At 36.7% G+C, this 15,409-nt stretch overlaps 1 protein-coding gene and 1 long non-coding RNA gene across 2 annotated transcripts in view; one reads left to right on the top strand and one right to left on the bottom strand.

Moving 5' to 3' along the window:
* LOC139702148 (uncharacterized) overlaps window positions 1-4,167 on the bottom strand; it is a 33,374-nt gene extending 29,207 nt beyond the window's left edge. The window contains exon 1 of the long non-coding RNA XR_011704736.1: window positions 3,950-4,167. This is a non-coding gene — a long non-coding RNA (uncharacterized lncRNA). The remainder of the gene's footprint in view (window positions 1-3,949) is intronic.
* A 78-nt stretch (window positions 4,168-4,245) lies between these two features.
* The window catches only part of Ndufv2 (NADH:ubiquinone oxidoreductase core subunit V2), a 31,784-nt gene continuing 20,620 nt past the window's right edge, over window positions 4,246-15,409 (top strand). The window contains exon 1 of the mRNA XM_027922907.2: window positions 4,246-4,410. Coding sequence (XP_027778708.1) covers window positions 4,357-4,410 — 54 coding nt within the window. The 5' untranslated portion in view covers window positions 4,246-4,356. The remainder of the gene's footprint in view (window positions 4,411-15,409) is intronic.

Raw genomic sequence — 15,409 nt, 5'->3', positions numbered from 1 at the left:
ATAATTTTTCTAGTCAAAAAATTTTATACATGCAAGGAGAATTGGCTACTTAAAGAAATTTTATATGAACCTTTTTGTAACAGGGTAAGGAAGACATGAATTCAAATACAGGGATTTTAATATGCAGGATTGGGAGGGGGAGGGGGAATCCAAAGCTGTTTTTTCTGTATAGACTAAAAGCTTCCCAAAGAGCCTAAGAACTGGCCCATTTCTCGAATGCTCACCACACTAATGAATACTCTAAACTAAAACCTGAAAGAAAGTTAATAGCAGTAAAAAAAAAAAAAAAGTTCTCATTTATTAAAAAGAAATGGGTATAAAAGATTAATTTTTTTCCTTTTCCTTTGTTAGATTATTTCTCAAAGTGAACACACCTTTATTTTCTCTAGCAACACAAACACTGATTGTAAGACAACACACATTAAATATTGATCTTCATTGTTATTCTAAAATCTGCAGGTAAATATATTTCCTTGTAGAGATGTACTGTAAATTTATTTAATGGACTCTCTATTGATAGTAGTTTCCATGGTAGTAGTTTCCAAAAATAAAAACAATGGGGCCAATGGACCCAGGCTTCCGAGATTTTGAATAACATTGTAATAAACATTTTTATACACTTTTCCAGTTATTTCCTTAGCATAAATTCTTGTTAAGAAACTGAATGTACATTGCAAAATTACGATCTTCAGAGGCTGATCTACTCCCATTGCTGGGTGAGAGTATGTTACCCATACATTAATAATACCAGTATTAGCAATCTCAAAATTTTTCCAATCTATTAGGCATACACAGTGTTCCCTGTTATTTACTTACGGCAATAGTTTGGATCTTGAATGTTCCTCAAAGGCTCATGTGTTAAAGGCTTAGTCCCCAGCTTGGGGCTATTGAGAGGTGGTGTACATTGAGAGGTGATGGACATTGAGAGGTGGTGGACATTAAGAGATGGAGCCTAGTGGGAGCTTTCCAGGTCACCGGGAGCATGTTCTTGAAGGGAGTAATAGGGCTCCAGTCCCTATTCTCCCTGTCTCTGTTCCTTGGCCACCATGAGGTGTGCAGCTTTGCTCACCATGTGCTCCCTGCCATGATGTACTACCTCATCCAAAAACAATGGGGCCAGCCGAGTGAGGTGGTGCATGCCTGTAATCCCAGAGACTCAGGAGGTTGAGACAGGAAGATGGAGTTCAAAGCCAGCCTCAGCAAAAGTGAGGCACTAAGCAACTGGGTGAGACTCTGTCTCCAAACAGATACAAAAATAGGGCTGGGGATGTGGCTCAGTGGCTGAGTGTCCCTGGATTCAATTCCTGGTACCCACCTCCAAAAAGAGTGAACCTAAAAAAATAAAAACAATGGGGCCAATGAACCACATTGGAACTGTAAGCCAAAAATAAAACTTTTCTCTCTATAAGCTGATTATTTCAGGTATTTTGTTACAGTAATAGGAAGCTGACTAACAATTACTTAGGTAGGGAAGGATTGATCAAATTATGACAGAAAAATCTCACATTACCCATGGAAGCCAATAAGATTCAGTGCCATATTGGGGGAATAATAAGTGACATGAATCTAATAATGGCTTCAATGATATTCTGCTTATTTTTTTTTTAAACAGTCTGTTCTTGAAGTCTATATAGTTATGTTACTGGCTGTTATGAACTTTTACTTCCTCTTTGGTCCCACATATCCATGATTCACTTGACAAGAATTTGGAAAGGTCATGAAACAACAATTTAGTTTACCATTGTGACCAGATCGCTCTATTTTGCAATTCAAATTTCCTGTTGGAAACTTTTTTTTTTTTTTTTTTTTTAATTTCTCTAAAGCTCTCTCTTACTCATCAAACAGTAATCTTATCCCTTTTCCCCTTTCTATGGAGTTTTGATTTTCTAACTACCAGCTCTTGGTACTTCTTTCTGAAAAGCAGGACTGGACCTGTCTCTTATTCATGTAAAGTCCAGTGAGGTACACAGGCCAGTATTGTTATGTGCAGGCATGCTGAGAGGCAGAATGCATGATCTGCTTGTGGCTGCTTTAATAAGAAGGATGTGACTTAGGAGATGATTATAATTTAAGATACTTGACTCAAATGTTCCATAGATGGAGCAGCTCACATTGGAAAGAAATGAAGCATTTTTGAATCATTACTGTGTGACAGGCTACATGTTAACCATTTTCTATAAACTGAATGATTTAATGCTCTGATTATATTTTCAGAAAATGGGAACCAAAGCTTCACAGAATCCAGTAAATGATGAGGTCAGAATTCAAATCTAAGTCTATCTCATTACAAAGCTCATCGTTTTCATTATACCATGTCCTCAATAGGGCCTGTGTGTGTGTGATGGTTTAACTGGAGAAGAAATCATGGGAAGGAGAAAGCTGAAGTTCCCACGTTTGATTATCCCATAGACATTCTTCTAGCTCACACATTCTTTTTTTTTGGTACCAGGGATTGAACTTGGGGGCACCTGACCACTGAGCCACATCCCCAGCCCCATTTTGTATTTTATTTAGAGACAGGGTCTCACTCGGTTGCTTAGCGCCTTGCTGAGGCTGGATTTGAACTTGTGATCCTCCTGCCACAGCCTCCAGAGTCACTGGGATTACAGGTGTGTGCCACCGCATCTGGGAACACATTCTTTATTTAAAGGGTTGATCACTCTAGTTATGGCCAATTTTCCTAAGCTGAGAGTAGTAGCACTTAGAATAGTAGAATATATCTAACTTGCCAGACATACTGTTCATTATATGTATATAATCTATCAAACCCACAGAATTAGGTTACTATTTTTTTTTTTTTTTCCTTTAGGGCTGGGGATTGAATCCAGAGCTTCAAGCATGCTAGGCACACATCCTACCACAGAGCTGCATCCCCAGCCTAGGCTACTTTCATTTGAAATCATTGCCATCTATGTTGGTCTGTGCCCAGAGGCAATAACTTAGAAAGTGGGAGGAAGAATAGAGATTTTTCAAACAGCCCCTACAATTTTAACCTAAGGACTCCAGAAAGAATAGTTGATTGCACATTGGGTTACTTTATAAGTGGAATGGCTCTGGAAACCAACTTACATTTCTGGGTGTGAGAGACATTAATCCTGACACTTTAACTTGAGAATTATTTGGACTAAGGATAGGTCAAAGTCATGCAGGACAAGCTTTGAGGTCCTGGATTTGATCTTGATCCCCAGGACTTAAAAAAAAAAAAAAAGAAGGAAAGGAAGAAAAAAAGAATATTGCTGCTGATTTAGAAAAGGCAAACTAATATAAAGGACTAATATAAAAGAGTACAAAGAAATGGGAACCAAGGCATTCGGTATCACTGGCTGGCAGCCCTCTGTGTCTTGAATTCTATAATTCATGGAGGATGCAGTGGAATATCTTAAACTGAGTTTTTAAACTCAGGAAGGTTAAACTTTTAAAATTCCTGTGCTGCTGTTAAAGTTCCAGATACTATTTACAAATTTATTATAGGAAAAAAAATGGACAAAAGGAAAGGAGCAGGTACAGGATGTGACACAGAAGAAAAGAAGGCAGTGAAGGGAAAAATCAGGAGGCAGTAAGTGCTTGGTAAACTCTCCACAGTAGGAAACAGTGCTTTGAGTATACTAGCTGTCACTGAATAAATACTTGTTGGAATTTCCAGAGATGACCAAACAAACATTGAGAAGGAAATGACTTTTTAAAAGCAGTATTATGAAACATTTCTGATACAGAAAATTACGGGGAACAGTAATGAGATGTAGTGTGAGGCTCTAAAGGCCATCCCTAACGACCAATCTTAATTTTTACCTCCCACTCCCCATTACCAGGAAGCAAATTACAGACAGCACATCATTTCACCCCCAAATACTTCGTTACACATCTCTGAAGCAAAGAAATGGAAACCAAACATTTCTATCTAACTTACTTCTGTGTACGGAATGTCATAATTTGTAAAAATAAAACTTACAACTTTTTCTTTTTAAAGTAATTCCAAGACAAGAAGAGGCAGTTAATCCTCACAAGAATTTCCCGGGTCGGGGGGGCGGGGAAGCTCACCCCATAAATCCCGCTTGGCGGCGTTTTATTCCCCCAGGAGCCCAAGGAGCAGCTCGGGGACGCTTCCTTTCAAGGCAGGACCCCAGCCTGAACCGAAGGACCCAGCCATTTAGGGCCTTGGCTGGTTCCCCTCCCTGCCCCGCCCAGTGGGCCCAGCAGTCTCCGCGCGCCTCTGTAGGCCACCGCCCCTCAGCGTAGAGAGCGGGGCGCAGCCCGGGACGCCAGGCCTGAACTCGGGCGCGCGCACGCCGTGCGTCTCGGGCTCGCTCGGGAGTATCGCTTGGCGCGGCCGGGGAAAGGCGAATAGTTTAGTCCGCCATGTTCTTCTCCTTGGTGTTCCGGGCCCGGGCGGCAGGCCTCACCGCCCCGTGGGTAAGGAGGCTCGGGATAAGCCCGGGCACTGCCGCCACCCTTCTCCCACTTATTGTGCCTCCCCTAGTTTGGGGCACAGGAGGACCTTGGGCTCTGGACCCATCAGCAGGCGGCGGCAAGGACACTGCGGCCTTGGCCCTGTCCCGAGCGTTTGCAGCTTCACGCAGAGTGAAGAAGCCCGAGGAAGGGTCGGCAACAGTAGCTGCCGCGGGTGCGTGGCTTCCCCCTCCAAACTGGGAAGTGTACGCCTAATTTGGTCAGAGTACAGGAGGGCAGGGCTACCGATGGATTTTGTTGGTTTGCTTTAGTACGGAACCTAGGCCTGCCCTCGGCTGGTCGGGCCGTATCCAAGACCTCCGGATCTCAGGAAATAGGCACGTTACACATAAAGTCTATCGATGGCGTTACTGTGGGGTTACAGCATACCGGAGAAAACACTGGCTCGTTTGCTGAAGGTTGAGTTTCTTTAGGTCTAGATAAGGGTGACCAGTGTTTGATTGACTGCAGTTGTGCTTCGATATTGAAAATGCTCTTAGTAATCGTTATCAATCTAAGTGCGAAAAAAACTGTGTCACAAACAACTGCACCCAACTAAAAAATGTAGAATTTCGGTCATCTTTGAGGTTCAAGTACATATAAGTTGAATTGCAAAGAAGCACTCAAGTTAGTTAATGCAGATTCCAGAAATGATGATTATAGTAGCAGGTCATTTACTGGGGGGAAAAAAAGCCTAATTTGCCTTTGGTCTTTTTTTTTTTTTTGTTGTTGTTGTTGTTGCTAGAAATGAAGAAGAAAGATTGAGCCAGTTTTCAGCAAAAGAGAGGCAGATAACATATTAATTCACGACTGTAGAGTTAGATAAGAGTTTGGATGGTATCTTCACTGCCTTTTGTAGCTGTATGGCCTTGGGCTGTTAATGTTTCCTTAGAGGTAAAATGGGAATATTTCCATTTATATCTTTCAGTTAATATTTGAGTAGGTCGTGTTCTGCTGGGTGCAGGTTACTGTGTATAATAGTATTGATACATTTGGTTACTATTTTATGTGTGCCAAATGCGGTATTAAGCATCTACATTTTTACATCTCATCTTTGGGATCCTACTGTTTTTTTTCCCTTATTACAGATTATAAACGGACTTAATCTCTGTTCTTGTGGAATTGATAACGTAAATATGATACAGTTAAAAAAAAAACCAAAAAAACAAAACAACAATGTTAGAAATCTGAATAGGGCCATCCAATTTAGTTTGAAGGTGGGATAAGATTTTTCCTGGAGGTAATATTAACAGAGTGGGGAAAAGTCAGGAGGTAATCTAGGTGGACAGGGCAGCATGAAAAAAGACTTATTGATGTTGGCAAGAGAAAGGTTGGTATGTATGAGCAGCCAACTCTACTGTTGCTGTTAAGGCTAGTTTTCTAATAAAATGAGGGGCATTGGCCAGACCTTGGAGCTCCTTGCATTCTGCTATTCTAAATCCGATTTTATGTTGGAGGTAGGGAGGAGTCAGTGAAAGGTTTTAGAATAGAGGGATATAGTCAGGTTTCCGTTTTGGATAGGTCACTGGATGGGACTGAGGGTGGAATGGGTTTGACTGGAGATAGAAACAGGGAGGCTACAACCATAAGAGGCTTGCAGAACCCTAGATGAAAGATGAGGATCAGACCTTGTCTGCTATTAGGAAAACAGAAATAAGAATACCCGTTGATTTCTTTTATTTTGAGGCAACTGGGATTAGAGGTGTAAAAAGGGTTAGAGATTTTTAACATTGAAAAAAAGGGACTTTGGATATTTTTTCATGTTTTATGTTAGTGTTTGCAATTTTATTTTTACAAATAATACTCATACTTAGTTTGTGTTCAATAAATATTTTTTGGCAAGTTTAATTTTTTATTATGCAAGTAATATATTGCTGGAAAAACAGAATATTGGGAGTAGCAAATAGAATAAGCTAAAAAAAATATAAACCACCCTATAGTCTCATCAATCTGAAAATTACTACTGTTAACATTTTGATGTCTGCAATTTCAGACTTTATAATTTTTTTATATACAAAATCAAAAGGTACTAGTCATGTGGTTTTTTCCTCATAATTTTGATCAACTTATCAGTTGACATTACTGTCATTTTAATGCTGTATATTATTTTATCATGAGGAGATTCTATAACTTTACATAGCCAGGCTATTTAAACTTTTTACAGATAGTAAAGAATGAGCTTAGCTTCTTAAGAGAAATCTTGACCATTTACATTTTCAAAAAAATTTACTATCATAATTTCTGCCATGTTAGCTAGCCACTAATCTGTTCAGCTAAAAGTTTCTCAGCTCATAGTTGCCTAAAAAAATGCCTATGGCTAGGGGGTGTAGTTCAGTATTGGAGCTCTTGCCTACAAACCAGAATCCCATCACTGCACACTGGCATACATACCCCTACCCACTCAAACCCAGAATTTAATACCAATCTGTTTGAGCTTCATTTTTTTTTCTCTGTTAAGGTGGATTAACACCACAATGGAAGATTGTAAGAACTGACTAAAAATTATAGTGTGATATTGTATAGCAATAGACATGACACAGACTTATTCCTCTCTTTCCTTTAATAATTACATGTCAGTTTTTGTAATGTTGACACCACTTCAAACTCAGAACTATTTCATTCCGGAACTACTACTTTTGGTTTGGTAGTGAGAGAGTTATGGTGGCATTTTCAAATATTGTGCTTTTTCATTCATTGAGGATATTTTTCTTTATGTCTGTAATGATGGTTATTGCTACTTTTGAAATTGTTGTCTGATAATTGTTCTTTTTCCTTTGAAAATAGGTTGTGTTCCCCTTCCCCAATCATATTGAATAATTTTGGATTGTATCTTGAACATTGTGAAAAATGTAGAGGCTCTAGGTGTTGTTTTTTTCCTTCAAAGACTGTCTTTTGTTGTTGCTGTTTATTTCCTTGTGGTGAGCAGTAGATGAAATATTGAGACTCAGTTCTCTTAGTTGGGCTGCTTGAAGTTTGTTGCATGCACAGGGCTCAGCCAGAGGTAAGTACAGTTATATATGGTGCTTCCCCATTTTGGTACTTCATTTTCTGAAGTTTCCCACTTGCTCAGACACTCCTTTGGTCCTTCAAACCAGTAAGACTGACTGTTTTCTCTTGGTTTGAGCTGTCCAGCAGTAGTGGCAAACTAGGGGCTTTGTCTTCAGGCTAAAAGATGTAAAGAAAAAAACAAAAACAAATCTTACTGGCTTTTGCTTCTTCTGAATATAGACTCCCTGCTCTGTGTGTGTGTCTGTCTTTGGTTGTTCTCCAATTCCTTCAGAAGTAAACATTTTGCTCAGTGTTTGTAAGTCTATAGTTGTTACCAGTGGTTTGGCTTAATATATCTACTTGGTTATGCTAGAAGTATGCCACCTTCCATGATAATGTTTTCATTCAAATTTTTTAAAAAAAGTTTTTTTAGTTGGACACAATTTTATTTATTTTTTATGTGGTGCTGAGGATTGAACCCAGTGCCTTACACATGCTAGGCAAGTGCTCTACCACTGAGCCACAACTGCAGCCTCTTTCTTTTTTAATTTTTAAGTTGTGTGGAATGAAATGTTTTCCCAATTGCATTAGAGATTCTTAACCCTAATTTTGTATTATACCAAGGGATTTCCATTTTGGCTTAAGGATTCTAGAGTTCTCTTTTTAATATGAGCAAATCTTCCCAAATATTATATAGAATGCTCTTTATACAATATTTAGGAAGATTGTATAAAGAGCATTCTATACAATATATAGAATGTATAGAATACCATTCTATATATTGTATAGAATATACAATATTCTATGCAATATATAGATGTGATGGTGTCAAGTCCAGATAAACCCATTGTTAAACTGCATTCAGAAAACCTAACCTGTGGAATATTGTAGCTTAGCAATATAGTTCACTGTCGAGTTCACCTTCATGTTTGCATGTCTGTTTTTATTTTATTTTATTTTGTATTGACTTATTTATTTAGTTAGAGTTTGAGATTTTTTCAAGTGTTTTTATTTTATTTTTTATCTTTCTTTCTGAAATTGCTCAGGTGTACCAAGGGACATTGTTATATACGGTGAAGATCTAAGTTTCATTAATTCATAGGTGCTGTAATAATAGAAGGCTGTGCCAGTGTGCTCAGAGGCTATGGAAGTGATTTCATTATACTTAGGGAAAAGAGATGGAGTTAGGAGCTGTAGAGATTAAGAAGAGGTTAACTTTGTCATGATGGATGAACGGGAAATATAAAATGAGAGTATTAGGTCTAGGTGAAGGACAGTGAAGTAGAATGGAGAAAGAAAAATCACCTTAGAAGTTGAGACAGGAAAGGATCATAAAGGGCTTGGTATATATCATACCACAGGGTTTAAATTTTATTCTCTATGCAGTGGACGTTTTTAAGTAGATCAGTAGCATAATCAGATTGATTCCACCACTAGGACCCCCAAATCCCTTCTCCATTGTAATTTTGGTAAGAACCTCTAGAGATGTAGAGACAGATGAGACTGGAAGATAGGGGACAGTTAGAAGGTTACTGTAGTAATCTAGGAGAGAAATAAGAAAAATTTGAATGGGGATATAAGCATGGAAAATGGAGGGGTAGGAATACCAATTTAAAAATTTGTACAGGTAAAATGGATAGAATTTGATGATTGATCAGTGAGAAAGAAAAGAGGATTCTGAAGTGTTTTTCATGATGACAGTGTAGGATATTATCTCTAATGCCTATCTAATGTTGAAATACCATGGGCCTGAAAAATACTTTGTTACACCCTTTTCTGATTGAGATGAGGAATCATTTTTAAAAGTTACTAGAAATTGACATAAAGGTAGGAAAATGTAGACATAAAATTACATTTCTCTTAATAAAGAAGTGTTAATCAGTTATCTTGGGGTTCAGTATAAAGGCCACCCTCTTGATAATCTCACAGGTAAGAGGGTACTTAAGTCACTTATTTGTGAAAGTACTTGACCCATCTACATATTATTTCTGGTAGCGAAGCAGCTGTTTGGGATTAAGTTGCAGAATTATGTAACTATCATGGTGAGTGGCAGAAGTTTAATTTTACCAGCACAGTAAAAGTATACATATGGCAGGGGTGTGAATTGGGAAATGCTGCTTAAAAGCCATGATTTATGACTCAGAAAGATGATCTTGTTATTATCATTATCGGTTTAATGTACTGTAATGGTAAAATATAGATGATTGATAGACTGTTGGAAATATAAAAACATTATAATTTTAATGTATAATACAGTACACTAATATTAATATAATACACAAGACTATTGCACAGGTTTTAGTCCTTCTTTAGCTCAAGGATAGCATAATGAAGGTACAAAAATGTCTAGAAGAGGGTAACTAAAATCCAGCTTGTTAGCTCCTGTATGAGGATAGATAGAATCTTTGACTACCTGAAGTGAAAACAAAGACACAATCTTAAAGATGAGAATGTGCAGACTTGTTAACTTAATTACAAAACAGTAGGTTACTGGGAAGAAAGGTTTTAGCACTTGTCCTACTCAAGCTCAGGAGACATTTTGATGAGGGGAAAAAGACCTTTTTCTGTCTCAAATCTCCAGTTGAGAGTTTTGTTTTTGTTTTTTTTTTTTTGGTACTGGCAGTTGAACCCAGGGGCACTTAACCACCGAGCCACATCCCCAGTCCTTTTTTTAGTTTAAGATAGGGTCTTGCTAAGTAATTTAGGGCCTCGCTAAATTGCTGAATTACGATCCTGCCTCAGCCTCCTAAACTGCTGGGATTACAGGTGTGCACCATTGGAAGCTTTTATGAGGAGAGGGAGGCATAATGGGACAAAGGCAGGGAATATACATAGATTTAGCTAGACTATGTTAATAAGAAACATGTCACAGTCTCAGTTTCCCTGGAATCCTTCTATGTCAAGGGGTCAATTCTCAGGTTTTATTCTTAGCATGAGGAAGTTTGGGGTGTAGAAAAGTAATTGCTTTTAATTTTAAAGGGGTTCGTAATAGTTGATGATTAAAGTGTTTGTTTATTTATGTTTTGGGTGGTGCTGGGATTGAATCCAGGGTCTTTGCATGCTAGACAGGTACTCTGATATTGAGTTATATCTCCATCGCCCAAAAGAAAATATTTTTGATTCTAATAAAAGAATGCAGTTGTGTCTAGGGGATCTCATGTTTGCACCATGAGAAAATTAGTTTGGAAAGTACAGATATGTCATACTGTCTTTCAGATTTGATAGTGATAGAATGTATCTTTAATCTTTTGTGGTGTGAAGAGGGAAATTTCTTAAAATCACTGACTATGCCTTATTCCAAAGATTCCAGGTTGGAAAAGATTATCTCATTCTTGTTCTTGGATTCATTATCACCTTGAAGATTATTAGTAAAATCCATGAACTGTGAGCTAGAATATATATTAAATACAGTGTATCTTAAGGTAGTGAGTTCCAACCTGATGAAAAGATTGAGTTAGATGTTTTAAGAAGAATACTCAAAACTCCTCCTGGGTTACAGTTTTCTTAATTTAAACAAATACAGGTTAAGTATCATTTTCTGAAAATCTGAAATTTGAAACGCTCTAAAATCCCAAAACTTTTTGATACTTATAAAGTTTTAGTTTTTCTTTTCTTTTTTTTTTTTAAATTTTTTATTGTTCGTTGTTCAAAACATTGCATAGTTCTTGATATATCATATTTCACACTTTGATTCAAGTGGGTTATGAGCTCCCATTTTTACCCCATATACAGATTGCAGAATCACATCAGTTACACATCCAATGATTTACATATTGCCATACTAGTGTCTGTTGTGTTCTGCTGCCTTTCCTATCCTCTACTATCCCCCCTCCCCTCTTCTCTCTCTGCCCCCTCTACTGACATTCATTTGTCCCCCTTGTATTATTTTTCCCTTTCCCCTCACTTCCTCTTGTATGTACTTTTGTATAACTCTGAGGGTCTCCTTCCATTTCCATGCAATTTCCCTTCTCTCTCCCTTTCCCTCCCACCTCTCATCCCTGTTTAATGTTAATCTTCTTCTCATGCTCTTCGACCCTACTCTGTTCTTAGTTACTCTCCTTATATCAAAGAAGACATTTGGCATTTGTTTTTTAGGGATTGGCTAGCTTCACTTAGCAAGTTTTAGTTTTTCAGATTAGAGATGCTTAGCTGAAAGATCTATAAAAGAATTTCAAAATCTGTAAAACTCCAAAATTTGAAATACTTCTGATCCCAAGGATTTCTAATAGAGGATATTCAACGTGAACATGGTTTTTGAGTATTAACCCTTAAGTACTAGAAAATAAAGCAATTTGAATTTATACAACATTTATTTGTGTTTTAGGGTTTACCATGTAATTCCTGAGGCCCAAAATCTGAGATCATTTGAATTTTTTTTTAAAGAGAGAGAGAGAGAATTTTTTAATATTTATTTTTTAGTTTTCTGTGGACACAATATCTTTATTTTATTTTTATGTGGTGCTGAGGATCGAACCCAGCGCCCTGCGCATGCAGGCGAGTGCGCTATCGCTTGAGCCACATCCCCAGCCCAAAATTTTTAAAATGAATATTTTCTCTAGGTACCAAAATCTAGGTGTATAGTGAGCAACTTGCCTTAGGTTAACAGTCGTTGGTATAGATGAGACAGAGTCCAGGTCCACTGACTGAAATGATGTCTTAACATTTTATTTCTATAAATTATTCTTGTCCTTAGAACAATTGGTGTTACTTGTTTACATGCTGTGCTTTACGTATGTAAAAAATACTTTAATTTATGGTCAAGGTGTCTGGAAATAATGTTTAATATGGTTATCTTAATTTGTACTGCACCATACTTGTAATGTCTGGGCTTTTCATATAGCTTTTCTGTATTATAAAATTAGCCAAATTTTATTTGATGATTTTCATAGTGTGGGAAATTCACTTACATTTATTTATTACATTTAATTTCTTAGTTAAATTATCAATGGAACTTTGTCTGAAGGGTATTTGTAAAACTGTTCTTATGTATATTTGAAAGTATAGCATAACTTAAAACTATAATTTTTCTTTTCTGTTAAAATGGGATAATAATAATTTCTATCTGGTAGACGTGCTGTGAGGAGTAAATAAGTTATATATAGTATTTATAAAATTTATAGCAGAGTATTTGATGCAGGGTAAGCATTTGTATTATGATTGTCTTTGAAATAAGTATCACAATTATTATTAAACTCAGCAGTGACTTTGTTGAAAAAACATTTTTTTTTTTAATTGTGAAAATATCTACTGTGAATGTATCATGGACATTGACTTTTTGGGGAGCTTTTTATTTTGTTGCTTGAGCTAGTAATGGGGTAGCTGTAGGGTAACAAGTTAGCAAGAGTTGTAAACAGTGTGAAGATAGTATGGAAGGATCCCACAGCACTTTGAAACAACTGGGAGATTTTTCACATGTGTACTTTGACCCTGCTCAAGTGAACATATCTTTGTGAGTTTAATCTGTAAATGTGAGGGATTGTTTGAAATATGGTGTATAGTCCTTGCCTGAGTTGGCTGCCAATAAAGGAAAAGATTGTTTTTCATTTACTTGACCTTAGTCTTACCCAATGAAGTTAATGAGTCTTTCAGTTTTTTCTTTCAGCTTTCTTGTCCCTTATTAAGTTCTCCTGGCTAAATGTTCTTTTATAATTCAAATATATGATAGACCTCAAATGTGAGTTGAGCAACAATACTACTGCTTGAGCAACACAAGAAACTCAGAAAAAGAATAGGACCCATCAAAACATCATTAAGCGATCTATGTTCAGGGAGAATATAAAATGTTACTTATTTTTTGTTATTTTGAGCTTTGGTGTTGATGTTGTACATAATAGTAAGAGGGAAAGGCTAGAAGAAAGAGCACAGGACTTAAGCCTGAGCTCAAAATCTTCCTCCGTTGGTCACTGTGGTATGAGACAAATTATTGTCACTGAGCCTGAGTTTCTTTTTCTTTTTAGATGTAGATGGACAAAATACCTTTATTTGTTTTATGTGGTGCTGGGGTTTGAACCCAGTACCTCTCACATGCTAGGCAAGTACTCTACCACTGAGCTGCAACCCCAGCCCTGAGCCTGAGTTTCTTTAAATGTAAAATGGAAATAATAACTTACCATAGGTTTTTGAGGAGTCATTGAAAAAAAATATATAGAAGGACTTGATGCTGAGCCAGTTTAGGAAAAGAATAAGGTGCAATATTCTGTGCCATATATCAGGTTATATTCTTGTTTAGTTAAAAAAAAAAAAGTTATTTGGACTTTCAATTGGAGTTCATTGAATTAATTGGAATTTTGTTGAGGTATAGCTATTTCCAAGCCTAGTGAGAAACTACAGAGAAAAAATTATAGTCCAGTTCAAGGGGGTCCTGGAATAGAACTCGGCTTATTCTCCAAATCAGTCTAGTCTAGGTTAAGTTCCTCTCCCCTGCCAGTTCTAAGGCTGGTTGGTTCTTATGTGCCTCTTTATTACTGAGTAAAATTGAGTTTAAATAGCCAGTTAAGGTAGTGTATGTATGCTAATTCAAACTTTTAAAATATTTTCCTTATTCCTTTATTCAAAAGTGGTCTGACAGGAATATTATAGTGAATATAAAATAGGTGACATTCCTAAATGTAGAAAAAAAACAGGGCAGCTTTGAAAAGATGTATATAAAACCTGCACGGATGAGTAAGTTTGTGCCAGTTGAAAAAAATTGAGGGCTTAATGTTTACCAATTTATCCTCACTATTTTGCTTACTTCTTTCATTTTAAATATATTATCTGAACCATTTTTCTATAGTTTTGAAGAGGTCAGTTTCAGGTATTGAAATTGAATTTGCTCAAATACTATCCTTATACAAACGTCTGTGTGTGTGTGTGTGTGTATGTATGTATGTGGGTATGTGTATGTATATATATTTATATACAGTGTGTTTGTGTGTGTGTGTGTGTGTGTGTGTGTATTTTTTTTCAGGTTTTCTATAGGACTAGGAGAAGGTTGGCAATTATGTAAAAATCCTAATTGTAAAAAACATTAACCTACATCTTTCTCTCTAAATTAGAGCATTATAAGCTAAGGAGGTAGGGTAGTCTTTTTCTAATTTGTCTTCCTGTATGTGAATGCCCAGCTTTCTTCTTTAATCTCCTTAGTTTCTTAGATCTTGGTTCTTTCAGAGCTCTAATGTCATCAAATAATTCCTTTAAATGGCAAGTAATAATGTCATAACTTTTATAGCCATAAGATCTTGGGACTTACTGTGAATTCTGCCACTAATTAATGATGAAACCTAGAGAAGTTTTTATAACTTGTTTAAATCTCTATTTTCTAATACCTTGCAGGAAATTTGAGAATTAAATAATACATTAAAAGTTAGTTCCTGATACCTAATGATAGGTAACAATGAAAACGTACTTAAGATGTGCCAGGCAATATATTAAGTAATTTACATGAAATATCTTTTTTCAACAATCCTGTGTAATACGTAGTAACTGATTTTCCAGATGAAGAAACTTGCTCTGGAGTTGAGTTTTTAACCACTTTGGTAAGTTGTCTCTCTCTAGATAGGGTATTTATGGAATATTAGATTCCAGTGGATTGTCCCAGTTACAGATGTGATGTAGACAGTAATGAATTATGTTTGTTTAGAAACAATGAAATTGACATTTCCTACACTAGAACATGTTGGTGTTGGTCCTCTTTCACCTCAGCTGCCTTCAGGAATAGAGTATGTAAGATTAATTTGCATTTGCTTAATTACTGAAGCTGTTTTCAAATATTTGTTGGCCATTAGCATTTCTTCTTTTGAGAAGTGTTTGTAGTTTATTTGATTTCTTATTGATTGGGTTATTGTGTTTGTATTTGTTTGGTGGTAAGTTTTTGATTTCTTTATATATTCTGGATATTGATGCCCTGTTGGAATAGTAGATTTTCGTCCAGTCCACAGGCTCTTTCTTGGTGCTCTTATTTCCTTTATTGTGCAGAAGCTTTTTGATTTGATGC

The sequence above is a fragment of the Marmota flaviventris genome, chromosome 16 (genome assembly GCF_047511675.1).
Source record: "Marmota flaviventris isolate mMarFla1 chromosome 16, mMarFla1.hap1, whole genome shotgun sequence".
Taxonomy (NCBI): domain Eukaryota; kingdom Metazoa; phylum Chordata; class Mammalia; order Rodentia; family Sciuridae; genus Marmota; species Marmota flaviventris.
This window is presented reverse-complemented; position numbering and strand designations above follow the sequence as displayed.